Source organism: Conger conger, chromosome 8, assembly GCF_963514075.1.
Source record: "Conger conger chromosome 8, fConCon1.1, whole genome shotgun sequence".
Lineage (NCBI taxonomy): Eukaryota > Metazoa > Chordata > Actinopteri > Anguilliformes > Congridae > Conger > Conger conger.
In genome coordinates, this window is record NC_083767.1 from 32372709 (window position 1) to 32390362 (window position 17654).

At 42.0% G+C, this 17654-nt stretch overlaps 1 protein-coding gene across 3 annotated transcripts in view; it reads left to right on the plus strand.

The window, feature by feature from the left end:
- Positions 1 to 17654, plus strand: part of afg2a (AFG2 AAA ATPase homolog A) — a 119392-nt gene that overhangs the window by 34176 nt on the left and 67562 nt on the right. For all 3 annotated transcript variants that reach the window (XM_061252103.1, XM_061252104.1, XM_061252105.1), the window contains exons 12-14: positions 186 to 239; positions 1345 to 1424; positions 1606 to 1729. In XM_061252103.1, the coding sequence (XP_061108087.1) occupies positions 186 to 239; positions 1345 to 1424; positions 1606 to 1729 (258 nt within the window). The remainder of the gene's footprint in view (positions 1 to 185; positions 240 to 1344; positions 1425 to 1605; positions 1730 to 17654) is intronic.

The following is a 17654-nucleotide window of genomic DNA, read 5'->3' on the forward strand; positions in this document are numbered from 1 at the left end:
GTGGAGGAAGTCATCCTTTATTTGGCTCTTCCATATACCTTCATAGTTTTTAGGTGATAAAGTTAATGGCTTTATTTTCACTTACAATATGCAGTTCAGCAGTTTTATCCAGAGAAATTATGCAGCGTATCGAATGCCAATGAAATCAGTCTCCCGTTTAACCCTTAATTAATCCTTCATTACAGGGTCCTGAACTACTGAGCAAATATGTGGGGGAGTCTGAGAGGGCTGTCAGAGAGGTGAGGGCACGAACACCCACACACACACACAACCACACTTTTACATTTTTATTCCTCCTTAATTGTAATTTCCTGCATTGCAGTGTTGCTTTTGGTAGTGGGAAAATACAGACTGAACTCCTGATGGCCATATCTAGCTTTAAATCTCGCCATGCTGAAAAATGAGTTATCCCATTTAAGGACAGTTTTGGGGTTTTCGAAGCACAGTTTGCTGGTAAACTGACTTTTTTACCGCTCAACGGATTAATGTTTATAGGCCTAATGATTTTACAATGTTACAATGGTTATTTGAGTACCGCATTGCACTGTTATTGTTTAGACTAATTGCACTGTCATCATTTGTTTCCTTTTTCTAAACCTAATTTGTTGGTAAACTTGTCAGTCTTTTTTCTATGATATCCACATCTATTTGTTCCATTAATTGCAGTATGACAATACAAATGTATGGATTAAGCCAATACATGAATCACTTCGGGGCTTTTTGTTTGCTTATTGTTTGCTTATTCTGTAATTTAATTTAACATTACTGAAATGTTGCAAAATGCTGGGCCTTGCGTGTGACCGGTTCATATTGTTTGTTCTGATTTGTCCCCTAGATTGTTCTGTTAATTCTGTATTATTTAGGCACACAGTAAGAAATTCTTAATAATTAAGTTAACAATAGTGGTAGGGTAAGTAATAATTAGGGTAACCTTTTGCACCATAGTGCATAGTTTCTTTGCTTTCAAGTAATGGTTTGCCTGCAAATGCTCCTGACGAGCTGGTCGGGGCCTTGCATGGCAGCCAATCGCCGTCGGTGTGTGTGTGTGTGTATGAATGGGTGAATGGAGAAGCATCAATTGTACAGCGCTTTGGATAAAGGTGCTATATAAATGCCTGCCATTTACCATTTACCATGTACCTCCAACTTTGGCTCATTGGTGGCGCTAGAGCTCTCGAATCTTGGTGAATCAGTGTGCCAAATTTCAAAACTGTTTACCATACAGTTCTAGGGGCTGCCAAAGAAGCCAGAAGAAAAAGATGATGATGATGATGATGCTGATTAATTATAATAAGAATAGGTAGAAACACACTGTGTCCCCAGTAACGCTGTCTGTGACGGTAGGTTTTCCGGAAGGCGAGAGCAGTTTCCCCCTCTATTGTCTTCTTCGATGAGATCGATGCCCTAGCCATTGAAAGAGGAAGGTAGGTGTTCAGCACCCTGTTCCATACATTGTTTTTTTCTTGGTTCAATACTAGTTGCAAAATAAGAATATTTGAGCAAATTTGCTCCTTAATTTATGAGTTTTGAGTTTTAATTATTTTTTTATTGAGCTGTGGTTCCCTGTAATTGCCAAAATGTTCTTGTGTGTTCCTTCATTGGCAGTGCGGGTGGGGCTAGTGTAGCAGACCGTGTTCTGGCGCAGCTGCTAACTGAGATGGATGGGGTGGAGCAACTGCGTGATGTCACAGTACTGGCTGCCACCAACCGTCCCGATATGATTGACAAGGTAAAGCCCCACCCCTTTACCCCACCACCAGCTCCCTGACAACAACACTTCCTGTACTGGTGATCAGAGATGGTCCCTCACTTCCTCTCAACCAATGAGAATGCACTAATCAGGACACCCTGCCCCAATGCACATCTTGAAGGTCAAAAGGTCAAGTGATGCTCTTCAGAGTGTTCGCACTTCACACACACCCACCCGCACGTATGCATGCACATACGTACACACGGACACATATAGCACTTCAAGAACAATTTCACAAAGTGCCTCACAGAAGCATAAAACATAAAATAAATAAGTGAAATATACATTAAAAAATTAATAAAACTGTCATAAAAACAAAACAAGACGAAGCAAGAACTTTACCTGAAAGCCATGAAACTGCAACTGTTACACAGGCACACATAGTGTGACCCTCAGACGACATCTCAGTATAGCTCGACTAAAATGGCGGTGCCCACGAAGATATAGCAGCTATACTTTTGAACGTGCACACAATAGCCACTGCTACAATAATGTTAATGTAGCTAATGCCAATGTGGCTACTGTTGTAGTCACCGGCTGGTTAAATTATTTTTAAATTGTTATTTTTAACAGTTAGCATGCTACAGCTACCTTTTTCCATAGATTGAGCGATGTTTTCCTTCAACCGACAGCCATTTTCCATCTGTCGTCTGAGGTCCATGAACTGACAGTCGTTTTCCTGAGATGTTGTCTGAGGGCACACCTTACACACACACACGGCATTATTGCCATTTCTGACCACAATAATGAATGCATATAAACAGTAGGTGGCAGCTTTTTAAGGGTTTCAGCTCCAGCCAGAGAATGACTGGTGATGGTAGGGAGGACATCCAAAAATCATTTTTCTGGAAATCAACATGAATTGTTAAAAAAACATGAAAAATGTCTGTTTAACCTTAAATTAACATGTTGTGGACCAATTTTGTGTGCTTTGAAGTAAAAAAGTGGACAAACTAAGTTTTCTGTGATAAATGTATTGTCGCGTTCACGTGCACACACATTCTAAAGCTCCATTTTGCCCTCCCTAGTGATAATGAACTGAATTTAAGGGCTCTCGTGATCTGATTGGTTGATGGCTGCCCACCTACACACACACACACACACACACACACACACAGGCATTTACACACATAAGGGGAATGGGTCTACTACCTGGGAAATGAGATTAACCCCCCAGCAGGGGCCCCCATTTGAATGTCAAATATGTTTCCTGACGGGGAGCACATATCCGCAAAATCAACTCCCCCCGACACCCCAAAAAACAGCAGCCTGTCATCACACACACTTGTAGGTATGTACCCTGGGGTGGTCCAACCAGTCCATTTCCATAGGAATGGGTGGATTTGATGGGCTAAATGAAGACTAATGGGATATTGGGGTGGTTTCAGTGACCTAGTTTATTTGAGTGAGAAAAGGAGGAAGAAGATGATGGAGAGACTGCAGGCTGGAGAGGGGATCTGTGTTTACAAAGCGGGGATGAAAGAATGGACCTGGAGGGTCTTTTTTTAATGGTCCTCATCAGAAGTGCTTACTTCCTGTTAATCTTATGACCTTACTTCCTGAAGTATCTTAGAGAGGGAGAGGGGCTTCTTACCCAAACATCATATCACATTTAATACGATGAAAGACATTTGCCTGCTTTGTAAATATTAAAAAGGTAAAAGGTAAAAATTGTGTTCAGAGATGCTGTTCTGCATATCACTGTAATGCGTGGTTATTTAAGTTGTGGTTCCAATCAGTTCTGGATCACCATCAACCACTATGGTCATTCTCGCCTGACCTCTCTCATTAACAAGCCATTTTCGGCCACAAAATTTCCACTAACTGTTTTTTATTTTTCACACCATTCTCTGTAAACTTTACATATTGTTGTGCATGAAAATCTTAGGAAATCAGCAGTTTCTGTGACACTCAAACAAACTTGCCTCGCACCAACAATAATTCCACTGTCAAAGTCACTTGGATCACATTTATTCCTGATTCTGAAGTTTGAACAACTGAACCTCTTGACCATGTTTACATGTTTTTATACATTGCCACATGATTGGCTGATGAGATCTTTGCAATAATGAGCTGGTGTCCTGGTCTACCTAATAAAGTGGTTACTGAGTGTATGTTAATTAAAGACAAGCTTTCTTATGCAAAATCAAAACTGGCATTGCATCATGTGACAGCAAGACATAGGTCAGGTCTATAAATGTATTGTTGTTTTAGCTGTCTACCACAGGGGTTCGAAAAGTGGGGAGGTATTCCAGAGGGTCTGCATCAAATTGAAAAAAATGAGAAAAATGAAAAGAAATGATCTCATATGGTAAAATTGCTAAATACTAAAGTAACCTTGTCTGGTTGACATTATTTGGTAATATTGTGATCATTCTATGTTACTCTCCTCATATCTCTTCGTCAATGGGCTTAATAATAGATTATTCCAAAATGCGTCATTCAAATGCTAGGGCTAGGCTACCGTAGTTAATGCGTTCATGGGTGGGACATTTGTGAAAAACTAACAACGTAGCTAATTATCCTTCAAGCTAGAGAGCATGGACCGTTTTTTTAAATGGACACATTCCGAGTTAGAACCAGCTAGTTCTACTTCGAATGCATCAAGTGAGTCAATATCCAAAGCAAAAGCAAAATCAAAATCAAAATCGAAATCGAGGAAGTATGAGGTTTCATACATAGAATTCGGATTTGTGTTGATGAAGAAAAAAGTTGGGCTTGATTATCCTAAATGTGTTCTATGTCAAGAAATCCTCTCAAACTAATGCCTAAAGCCTTCTAAACTAAAAAGACATTTAGAGCAAAAACATCCTAATGATGTCGGAAAACATACGGACGTCTTCAAAAGAAAAGCAGCATTGCTGACGAAACAAGCGAGCGCTTTCACGCAGCAAGTGACGGCTTCAGAGAGGCCATTGAAGGTGTCTTTTTTGGCATGGTATCACATCGCCTGTGCGAAGAAACCCCGCACAATTGGGGAAGACAATACAGTGTGTAGACATATTGGACATGGCTGAGGACGTAACAGAGCAACTACTTGAACAGTTAAAGGACAGCCCGTTCTTCGCATTACAATTGGATGACAGCGCAGACGTAGCTAATGCAGCACAGCTTCTTGTTTATGTTAGATTTATTAGAGATGAAAAGTTTGTTGAGGAGCTTCTATTCTGCCATTGAGGGGAGGAAACTTGGCCAGGACATTTGAGTTTTCTACGTGTTCATTCAATTGACTGGTCTCATTGCATGGGGGTGTGTATGGATGGCGCTGCTGCCATGACAGGCAAGCACAGCAGAGTCGTAGCATTAATAAAGGCCAAAGCTCCAGATTCTGTGGGCACGCTTCATTGTGAAGCACTTGTCGCCAAACGAGTGGAGGACAAGTGCTTCAAGATGTTGCTAAAATTGTCAACAGTTATCAAAACACTTCCCCACAAACACAGAATGTTTGCTAAACTTTGTCATGACATGGGTGCCAATTTCGAAAGTCTTGTACTGCATTCTGATGTCCGCAGGCTGTCTCGAGGGGCAATTTTCAAACGAGTGTTTGAACTCAAAGAGTTGCGTGAATTTCTCGTATCTGAGAACTCCCAATTTGCTCCCTGTTTTGACAACGGATCGTGGGTTCTGAAGCTTGCATACTTGTCGTACTTCCACCTTTTAAATGCCCTTAATCAGAACATGCAGGGCCGTGATCTCAGCTTACTGAATTTGCAAGATAGCAAGATTTTCAAGCATTCGTGCAAAAAATCTGACTTTGGGAGAGAAAGCTGGATGAAGGAATTGTTCCCACTCACCAGGAGCTTGCAACATCCAGTGTCACCGCAGACAGTGTCTGGCCTCTAATATTGTTGCATCTGACGCATCTGAAGGAATATTTTAGCAACTATTTCCCAGGGCTGGACAATGGATTAATTGGATCAGAAATCCATCCATTCATGATGCTATTCTGTTAAGCGGTCCTTGGCATGAAGAAGTTTGGGAACCCCTGGTCTACCACGTAGCCCCCAATTGTATGGGCTCAAAAATAATTGGGGAAATTAACGAAATCATAGATTTAATTATTTTCCATGCCATAACGTCCTGACCTATCAATATCATCAGAGTCTGGATATCGTTTATCTTACAAGCGATACTAAAACTCTTTGCATTTTTATGGATCTCTATGGGAATTGGGGGGTGGGGGGGGGGTGGGACTAGATTCAGCCGTAAATTATGCTGACTAAGATTAACCTCTAGCAAAGTCATGGAAAGGCCAAAGTGAGGATATACATCTGCTCATGATCCAAAACATACAAGCTCATCTGTGCACTGTAGAGGAAGTGTCATGGCTTGCATGGCTGCTTCTGGAGTGGCCCCACTCATCTTTATTGATGATGTAACTGATGATGGTAGCAGCAGGATGAATTCAGAAGTCTACAAAAATATTCTGTCTGCCAATTTACAGAGAAATACATCCAAACTAATTGGGAGGAAATTCATTGTGTAAGACCATGACCCAAAACACACAGCCAACACAACAAAGGACTTCATTAGGGAGAAAAAAGGGAAGGGTTTTAGACTGGCCAAATCAATAACCAGACCTTAACCCAATTGGGCATGCAATTTCACCTCCTGAAAAGGAGATTGAAGGGGAACCCCCCCAAAAAAAAAAAAAAACAGAAAAGAGGCTGCAGTAAAAGCCTGGAAAAGCATCACAAAATAAGAATGCAACAGTTGGTGATGTCGAAGGGTCGCAGGCTTGATGCAGCAAGGAATATGCTACCAAATATTATGTGTTATTTACTTTTATTTACTTAAATACTCTCTGTTCCAATGCTTTTGCTCACCTAAAGATTGGGTGGTCTGATACCAAAGGTGCTATTTTCTAAGTAGTTTAACACATTTAGGTGTAAATACCAGGAAAGAAAAGCTGAAATCCTGAACTCTGACTCATGTTCATCTTTTTCTCAACTCCAAATGTATTCAGTATATTGCAAAAGCAAAGCAATTGGGGTGCTGTTCCAATACTTTTAGGGGGTGATTGAAATTCAGACAACATTTGCACAGCATGATGTGAAATATTCATGATGGTAAGTTGCAAAGGAAGTTTTTATACACGGTGTGGCAAGGTGTTGAATTTCCAGTGCTGCACAATGGTCCACTGCTCCACTGTACATTGATTGATGGAAACGTTGCACATATGTTCATTGTTGGAGTGTCATCACATTCATTTACCAATAACGGCTCACTATCATAGTACCACTAGCTGAGGGGTCGGGAACCCTGGTCCTGGAGAGCCGCAGGGTGTGCTGGCTTTCGTTGTTGCTTGGCATTAATTGATCAATGAAAGCCGTTGATTACACAGTTAACTCACCTCACCTGGTTTCTTGGGTCTGAGTCGCTTGCTTATTTTCAGGTGGAGACGAAAGCCAGCACACCCTGCGGCTCTCCAGGACCAGGGTTGCCGACCCCTGCACTAGCTGATAATAGGAAGCTAGGGTTATATAATACTTTTTGATTCTCCTCCTAGAGGATTCTTAACATGCATGCCAAATTCATTCAGCATGATGTTAAAGTGTTTATGCTACAGCCATTTTTGGTCAAATGCTGCTGAAAAAGGAGGTGTGACACAATTTCACTGTGCATTGTTTGAAGTGCTTGATAGGGCACATGTATGCTCAGTGCTGGACCATAATGACATCCACATGCCAATATAAATTCATTATTATAGCACTACCAACTGATAATAGGACGTCTTCATTGATCAAAGGGGAAGTGTGGCATAATTCCAGTGCACACTTAAGTGTGTAAAAAATATTGTTCCTTGTGTCACTTTGTATACTTATATCTCCCAAACGTTCTTGTGAAAACTCTTGAAACTTGATAGGCATGTTAAGTATGTGAAATTGTGGTCTATTACAATATGACACAAATTGGCCTCGTAAGCTATAGAGCATGTTTGAAAATGTCAAACTTCATGCTCTACATCAAAGGCAATGACATTCTGAACAAGGCTAATATGAAAGCAGTGATTAGCTTGAAAAACATGGCCTGTAAAATAATTTCTCATTTAGCATTGTTAGCCTGGACAAATAATACTTAAAAATGTTCTTCATGAAGCATAAATCCCATCAAGAAGTTGAAAGATGGTGAAAAGATAGACAGTCCTATTTTTGTAAGAAAATGAGCATTAGGTCATAATTGTAAGTCATTACAATTATGACTTGGCAGTACCAAGGGGGCAGTAGGGGGTGCTGTAGCTCTCATTGGTTTGGCCTTGTACAGCATTGCACTATGTGCTTGGAGCCTGTGTTTTGCGGCTATATTTATTTTAGATTTTGTGCCATTTAGAATTTTCAGAAAAACATTTCAAGATTTGGTGGCTATCATCTAAATAAATTGTGAAGCAATAGTTGATGCATCAAAAATTGCCTAAATGGTGACTTAATTCAATTGACCCATCTGGGCATCTCCATTTAAACAACGGACATCACATTTGGTCTTGAATCATCAAAGGCCATGACTTTCTGAACAATATAAAACTTGAATGGAGTGAATAGCTTGAAAAACGTGGACAATATAAAAATAATTGGTCATTTAGCATTGTTAGCCTGGAAGAGAGAATACTTAAAATCTTCAATCTAAAAGTCCAATGAAGGTGGTATTAGGTAGACAAACACTTTGCCCCACTTGGTATAGAAATTGTGAAGGAAAGGTTTCTAAGTTGAAAGATGGCAAAATGATTTCCAATCATATTTTCCGATGAAAATTCTGAAAGTCAGAATTAAGTCATGGCTTGTACCTTGGGAGCACTAGGGGCTGTTGTAGGTACATCATTGGTTTTGCCTTCACTGGCCTTCTCCAGCATTGCACGGTGTGCTTGGACCCCGTGAATCGCTGCTTTGCAGCTATATTTGTAGATTGTATTGCTTTAGTTGATTTCCATCCATGCCAATAAAGCCAATTGAATTTGAGAGAAGCAGAGAGGGTGCTGGACAGTGTCGCGGAGGATGGGTGAACTGTTTGATTTCTATTTTCTGTCATAGACTGTGGCTAAGGGGTATGTACATTGAATAAATTGTGTAATATTGTGACTCTGAACAGGCTGGGTGACTGTCACACTATTTAGGTTTATGCAGTCTATTCACAATCGGGAATTGTTTTGTGGTCATATACATTTTTGTGTGGAGAGAGCTGGTCTTTGAATACAGGAATGAACACTGTGGCCCAGGGTAGCAGTTGATGTAATATGAGAGGTCCATATACAGGGCTCCACACTGATAGTTCCCAATACCTAGCAGCAAGGGGCGCCAAACTAAATGTGTGTCACTTATATGTCAATCCTTTAAACCAGATAACCGTCTACTCTTTCTGAATCAACAAGTATTTTCAGTGCCATATAAACAGTGAGCTCTAGAATTATTGGTACCCCTGACTGGCAATGTACAAAAATACATTAAAAATAAGCAGTATAATTATTCAGAGAAACTTAAAATGCCAACGTGAAAAACAATGTACGTTAACTGTGCGTTAACAGCATGCAGTCTTTTCCTGTAATGCTTGACAGGGTTATAGAACACGTTTGGAGGGATTTTTGACTATTCCTCAATGCAGATCCTTGCAAGATCCTTCACATTCTTGGGTTTGTGCTTATCAACTGCCCTCTTCAGGTTTTGATTGGATTTGATGGCCATTGCAGAACGTGGATTTTGTTCAGAATCATTTTTGTATCTGGATTTTGAGGAATTCCTTTGGTCATTGTCTTGCTGGAAAGTCTACCTACAGCCAAGTCTCAGTCGTGTGGTAGAGGCAACCAAGTTGTCAGCGAAAATTGCCTGAATCCATTAAAACCAGTGCCCCTGGACCTAAAAACTTGACTGACCCTCCACCAAAATGCAAAGTAGGTATGAGGTCCCTCTCTTTCTAGGCATCTGTGTTTTGACACCAAACATGCCAATGCTGTTTCTGACCAAAACATTTAATTCACTCTCATCTGATCTCATCACCTTCATTCAATCATAATTGGCCAAATCAGACCAAAATTGAATATTTTGGTCAGATACAGCATCAGGATGTTTGTCATCGAAACAGATGCATAAAAGGAGTTTGTATTGCTTTAGGGGCAAATAAAATGAGCCACCTCATACCCACTGTGAAATGAAGTTTGATAAAGCGATAAAGCAATGCAAACATACACTCGAAAAAAAAGGCACAATATATCCATAAGTAACTGGCAAATTTGAGCAGTCAATAAATGAATCCACCCAGTGGTGTGTATATGGTATTTGAAGTACAGTATGCATAGACAGGGCTGTACCAGCCCTAACTGCAAACTAGTACAGCCCTCTCTATGCTGACTGTACTTCAAACAACATGTACTGACCACTGGATGGATTACTTAAGATTAATTTATTGACTCCTCAATCTTTGCCAGTTGCATATGGATATATTGTGCCTTTTCATTTCCCAATGTATGTTTGTTTTGCTTTAATGTTTCACAGTATAGAAGGCGTATATTTCCGTTATTTGGTTCTCTTTGTTTCTGTGTTCCTTTAATTAGGGACTTTCTGAAAATTATGCTAATTTCAGCCTGTATATTTTTGTAATATTGAACAGCTTACTGTGTCATGATCTGTGTTTTCGGTCTCCGTATTCTTTTTAAGTCCCCAGTGTTTCACCTTTTGTTTCTCTCTGTGACCACTGTAGTTCTGTTTTCTGTTCATTAATTCCATACATTAGTTTCACCTGTTTTTCACTTCCTGATTATTGTGCACACCTGATCATTATTTCCCCTTGTTAGCTGTCTATTATACCTGTCTATTTTGTATGTTCTTTGCCTGATTGTAGTGTGCTCCTACCATTCTCTCTAGGTTTTTCTCTGTCTGATCTGCCTGCCTGCCTTTCAACCTGTTTTGTGTACCTTTTAGATTCTCCCTCTGTTCATGTTTGACCCGCTTTGTTTGGACTTTGTTTGGATTCCTGGTTTCTGACTTTGGATTTTGCCTGTGACTGCAACTACATTTTGCATTTCCTTTGCTTATTCCCGGTTAACCCCTGCCTGGATTATTGATTACAAACTGTGTTACCATCTCCATCTGCCCGCATCTGGCCTTTACAGTGGGAGCAATAATTATTTGATCCCTTGCTGATTTTGTAGGTTTGCCCACTTACAAAGAATGGAACTGTGTAGAATTTTAATCATAGGTACATTTTAACATTGAGAGACAGAGTATCACAAAATAATCCACAATAACAACATCATATACATTTTATAAATTTCTTATTGTATTTTTGCATGAAATAAGTATTTGATCCCCTACCAATCAGCAATAATTATGGCTCCCACAGACCAGTTAGTTTTCCATTAAGAAGCACTCCTAATCTCAACTCATTACCCAAAACACCTGTGTAAACTCGTTACATCGTTATGTAGCTGTATAAAAGACACCTGTCCACACAATCAATCAGATTCCAACGTTTCCACCATGGGCAGCACTTGCACAAGGCTGGGATGGGCTACAAGAAAATAAGCAAGCAGCTTGGTGAGAAGTTAACTGTTGGAACTATTATTAGAAAATGGAAGAAACACAAAGTCACCCCCATCTCCCTCGTCTGGGGCTCCACGCAAGATCTCGCATCGTGGGATATCAATGATCATGAGAGAGGTCAGGGATCAGCCCAGTACTACACAGGAGGAGCTTGTTAATGACCTGAAGGCAGTTGGGACCGCAGTCACGAAGAGAACCATCAGTAACACACTACACCGTGAAGGATTAAAATCCTCTGCTGAAGAAGGCACATGTACAGGCCCGTCTGAAGTTTGCCAAAGAACACCTGGGTGATCCAGAGGAGGCTTGGAAGAAGGTGATCTGGTCAGATGAGACCAAAATAGAGCTATTTGGCATCAACTTGACTCGCCGTGTTTGGAGGAAGAGAAATGCTGAGTACAACCCCAAGAACACCATCTCCATGAAGCATGGAGGGGGAAACCTTATGCTTTGGGGGTGTTTCTCAGCTAAGGGGACAGGAGGACTTCACCGTATCGAGGGGAGGATGAATGGGGCCATGTACCAGGAAATTTTGGGCGACAACCTCCTTCCCTCAGTGAGAGCACTGAAAATGGGTCATGGATGGGTCTTCCAACATGACAATGACCCAAAACATACGGCCAAGGCAACAAAGGAGTGGCTCAAAAAGAAGCATATTAAGGTCCTCGAGTGGCCTAGCCAGTCTCCAGACCTAAATCCCATCGAAAATATGTGGAGGGAGCTGAAGCTTCGAGTTGCCAAGCGACAGCCTCGGAACCTTAAGGATTTGGAGAGGATCTGCAAAGAGGAGTGGACCAAAATCCCTCCCAAGATCTGTGCAAACCTGGTGAAAAACTACAACAAATGTCTGACCTCTGTGCTTGTCAACAAAGGTTTCTCCACCAAGTATTAAGTCCTATTGTTCTATGGATCAAATACTTATTTCATGTGAAAATATGATATTAAATTAATAAAATGTATATGATGTTGTTATTGTGCATTATTTTGTGATATTCTGTCTCTCAATGTTAAAATGTACCTATGATTAAAATTCTACACAGTTCCATTCTTTGTAAGTGGACAAACCTACAAAATCAGCAAGGGATCAAATAATTATTGCTCCCACTGTACCCATTTTACCTGCCAGTTTTTCAATAAAGACTTTTATTGGAAATACTTCAAGTTTGCAACTGGTTCCTTTGTTCTGAAGCCTGACAGAACAATATGGCCAGTTATGGAACCCGCGAACCCAATGCCGACCCAAGAGGCTCTGCGACTGGCTGGGCATGCAGGAACAGAACTCTACTCCCTGAACCAGAACCTGGCAAACCTCTCACCAAGCCACTCGCTCCCCGAGAGTCGCTGTTTCAGAGACCATCCTTGCCCACCCGGAGCCCCGTCTGCCCCCACCTGAGCACTACGCTGGTGAACCTGACTTGTGCAGATCCTTCCTGTCCTAGTACTCCCTCATCTTCAAGCTGCAACTATATTCCTTCCAGACCGAGTGCTCCCGGGTCGCCTATGTTATCACCCTGCTGGCTGGGAGAGCCACAGTTTTGCCCTCTTCGCAGAGGCCATGAAGAGGGTCTTTGACCACAAAGCTTCTGGACTTGCTGCCATGTGCCAACTCTGGGACCACCAAGACAACTGCTCTGTATCGGATTACACCATTGAATTCCGGACCCTAGCAGCCTTGGCTGGGTGGGACCACTTCACACTACACAGCACCTTCTATAACTGTCTGAGCACATTCAAGATTAGCTGACCATCTGTGAGCTGCCCATTACTCTGGACAGATTGATAGACCTAGAAGAAACGCCTCCTGACCTGTTCTACATTCCGGCCGTCTACCAAAACATTGGCCAAATCTTTAGCAAGTCCCAGGCCTTCTCCCTGCCTTCTCATCGGTCCTATGACTGCACCATTAACTTGCTACCTTGCACCACTCCCGGGTTTCTTCTTTGTGGAAAAAGGACAAGTCACTCTGTCCCTCCATCGACTACCGAAGGCTCAATGAGATAACCATGATGAATCGCTACCCCGCTGATCTCTTCTGCCTTCAAAATTTTGGTAAGCTAGACCTATGCAACGCCTATCACCTGGTTCGCATTTGCTAGCATGAGGAGTGGAAGACAGCCTTCAACACTCCCAGTGGCCGCTATGAGTACATAGTCATGCCTTTCAACCTCACTAATGCTCCGACATTCTGAGAGATATGATCTCGACTTGGAAGACATCCTGATATTCTCAACCTTCCTTGAGGAACATGTCCGCTACATCCGTCAAGTCCTGCAGTGCCTACTCGAGAATCGTCTGTCACGAAGAACTCCAGACAATAACATGCACCGCTGCACCTTCTTTGCTCATCACCTCATACCCACAGAGAGGAACTACTGCATTGCCAACCAAGAGCTTCTCGCTGTCACGCTGGCCTTTGAAGATTGACACCACCTACTGGAAGGCATACCTGTCCCGTTCGTTATTAGGACCGACTACCACAACTTTGGCCTAAGAGTACCTGAGGTCGACCAAAAGACTTAATCCCTGCCAGGCCAAGTGATCCCTGTTTCAGGTTGAACTTGACTTACCTGACTTACCGGCCCAACTCCAAGAATGTCAAGCCTGACGCGCTCTCCCACCTCCTCAAGCAGATGAAGAGCCAACCACCCTCCTGCCTCCCTGGCACCCTGTTCACCGACTCCCAACTGGACATAATTAGCACAGTGGAAGAAGCCGTGAGGAGTTGTCCAGCCCCTGACAACACAACCGTCTGTCTGTGCGCAAAGCTATCTGGTCTCAGACCATGGAGTGGGCTCACTCCTCCTCTCTTGCCTGTCACCCTGGGGTCAGTCATACCCTGGCCTTCCTGGACCACTGTTTCTGGAGGCTGCCCACCAAGCAAGATGCAAGAGTTTTTCACTGCATGCCCCGAGTGTGTTCGGGGAAAGGCCAGCAACCAGCGAGCTCTGGGACTCCTCCAACCACTGTTCCACGTTGGTCCAGATCTCATGTTGCTCTGGACTCACCGGCTTGCTGGTTTCCAAGGGTATGTCTGTGGTTTTGACCATTGTGGACATGTTCCCCAAATGTATTCACTTTGTGGTGTTACCCAAGCTACCCTCCTCGAAAGACACCTCCTGAAAGCTCCTCTTCCTCCACATCTTCTGCCTGTAAGGCCTGCCCCTAGAGGTGACCACGGAACTGTGGCCCTCAGTTGTCCAGTCACTTCTGGAAGTCCTTCTGTGCGCTCATCAGTGCCAAAGGCCAGTTGTCATCCAACATCCATCCTCAGACCAATGGGCAGACTGAGGAGCTAGAGAAAATGGTGTGCTGTCTTGTGGAGGAATTCCTGAGCCGACTAACTTGGGTTGAATATGCGCACAATTCACTTCCAGTTTTCTCCACGGCACTTTCACCTTTTGCCTGCTCTCTGGACGATGAGCCACTCTTGTACCCTGTGGAGGAGGGATGTGGAAGTTCCAGCCTCTGCAACTGCATGTACAACGTACTCCGGAAGAGACCCCACACCACCCTTCTGTGCCACGTCTCAGAGATTAAGAGGTTTGTAGACCGCTACACCCTGGGCCAAAAGGTTTGGCTGTCCTCCAGACACATTCCCCTCCATTCTCTGTCATAAACTTTCCCCCAGATTAATCTGCCCCTTTACCATTACCCATGTCCTGACAACATCGGCCATCTGACTTTGCCTCCCACCTCTCCTATGCCGCATCCATCCAGTGTTCCACCTATCCCGAGTTAAGCCTTATGTCACTTCCCGGCTTAATCCCCCTGCCAAACCACCTCCGTTCCCCCAGCCTGACATACTGCGCTTTTTGAGTGTAATGCTGTTAGTTTCTGTCCTTTTGAGAATCCCAGTAATTTAACTGTGGTCGGACAGAGGGGTTTAACAGTGCCTGTTCTGAAGGAGAAAGGGTCTAAATCTACTCCCGAGACGTGAGCAAAATGTGTGTCTTCCAGATGAGCCCCCTTCTAGCCTACCATTGACGATGTACAGACAAGGACTTTGACATGGCAGCAAGAGTTATTTTCATGTTGATTACACGATCGTGGTTATTTCTGTGGGAATAGGCAAGATGTTAATAATGGTTTTAATTGTATAGTTATCTCACTGTGTGATGGCAAAATCAGGTTGTGTTACTGTTATTGCATTCAGGTCCATTACATTACTGTATATTACATTTCATTTATCTGATCCTTTTATCCAAAATGATATACAAAAAGTGCATACCAAACTCATTAGGACAAGAACAGGATGGATAGGGTCCAATTCACATAGAAACAGTCGTACAGCCATGAACTAGTCTCTGTAAGTAATAAATTCAGGAATTACAGTACCAAGAATGCAACAGTCCTAGAGTAAACTCCAAAGTACAACAAGGGGCTAAAAGATTGAGACAGGTGGAACACGTGGCAATAGATTAGTCAATGTCAACAAATCTTTCTGGGGGAATTTTTGAGGGGTGGTGAGTCTACTATTACATTTCAACTACTTTAGTAGTCGAGTAGTCTAACACAGTAGTCAACTAGCAATTGTCTCATCACAAATTAATCTACAGTAAAATGTACAGTCTGACACATACATTTGCACCTAACCCAAGTGAATGTGGTTTTTTTTATTTGTCTTTCCTCGGACCATGGGACTATTGAGAGTCACAGCAGTTTGTTTGAATTTCAGATGATTCCCTATTGTGCTGGTATTTTTGTAAACTTTGTATCACAAGCCTTGCAGAATATTGTCATGCTTCGTTTAAATGAGGACCCTGCCATCTTGCCTTTCTCGTAGTTAAAAAAAAATGCATGTCTTCAACAAAAGACAACACAGCAGCACCACCGCCACCCTGTGGATTCAACTTGTACCTGCAATATTCTGTTCAGGAATGTAGAGGATGTATGAATATAGAAAATATTTGTAGATTTAGACAAGTATTTTACTAGTTGACTAGGAAGTTACATAACGAGTAGTCGACTAGTCGAGCCCATCTCTAGTTTACCCCTTTAAACAGGGTCTCTGGATTTTATCCCTTCACTCTCTGTATGGATCGCTAATGAAAACTCAAAGTGGTGGCTGTCTGCTCCTGATGTTGCCATTTTGTTTGAATGTATCAATTTTTTTATGCAGGCAGCTGAACTTTTCAATCAGAGGAAGGGCAGACTAACTGTCAAAAAATGCGCTCTTAAATGTCACTGTTCTCAGATAATGTAGCCAATGCTAATTAGCTTGCTGTTGTGAAATCCCTAATGAATATTACTTTTAATATAATTATTGTAATACAATTGATTCCCCAGAATCATTTGGCTTTTTGTTACCTTCCTCCAGTGTGGGGAGAACGCAGGTCTCTTTGACTACCCCCCAAAACAAATTCTGCTCTCCTTTGTTGATGCATGTAGCCAACACATTTTAGTCCTTCCTTCAGAAAGTCACTTCCTGATCTTTTTTGTATCCTGTTGCTTTCCTTGTGTTGTCCTTTATCTTGTCTCTGTTTGGTGTTCATTGCTGTTTCTGAGGTGATCTTTTGTCTGAACACTGTTCTGCAGTATTTTCTGCGGTACAAGTTTAATTACAATCGTATTGACGTATAATATGTTTTATATTATCTCTAAATTCTTTTCTTAGGCTTATCTAATTTTATATAAAAAATGCAGACGTTAAGGAGCGCATTTTAGTATGATCTCTCTCTCTCACTTGCAACCTCCCTCCCTGATTGAAACTGGACTTCAGCGGTGGGGGGGACATGGCTTTGTGTGTCTTGTCACAGTTAAAAAAGAAAAAGAAAAAAAGGTCTTGGTATTTATTTTAAACTGTAGCCTAATGACTGCTGGTTTCCTCCTAAACGCAGAAAAGCTTTAAAAGGACTACATCTCTCCCTCCCTCCCTGTCTCTCTCCACTCAAAGAGCCTCCCCAGTAATTTTTAATTTTCCACACATGATTGCAAAAGTTACGGAATCTGACCTCTCTGACCCTTTTCTCTTAGAACTTTCATAATTGTTGGGTGGAAAAAAAAAAGAAAGTTCCTCTCTAATTGCATACCTTCCATTGCCATTAAAGGAAGGAAAGAACAGAGGATGAAGAAGAGAGGGAGAGTGTGTAAGAGGCTAAAATAAACAGCTAAAATGTACTTTCACCTACTCAGAAGCTCTGAGAGTTATGTTCCTGGTGGGTGGGAATGTCACGGTGAACTAGGCTTGTGAATGAAAAACTGCACTGTACAATTCCTGGGAGCATTTTTGTCTTCATATATTTATATACAGAACATTATTACAGCTTTTACAGTAGATTTGCTGATTTATGAGATATAATTCACGGTACTAAAAGCTTAGTCCATATTTTTGAGGAAAATGTATTTAAATGACTGTGCAGTACTTGTGGAATACTGTC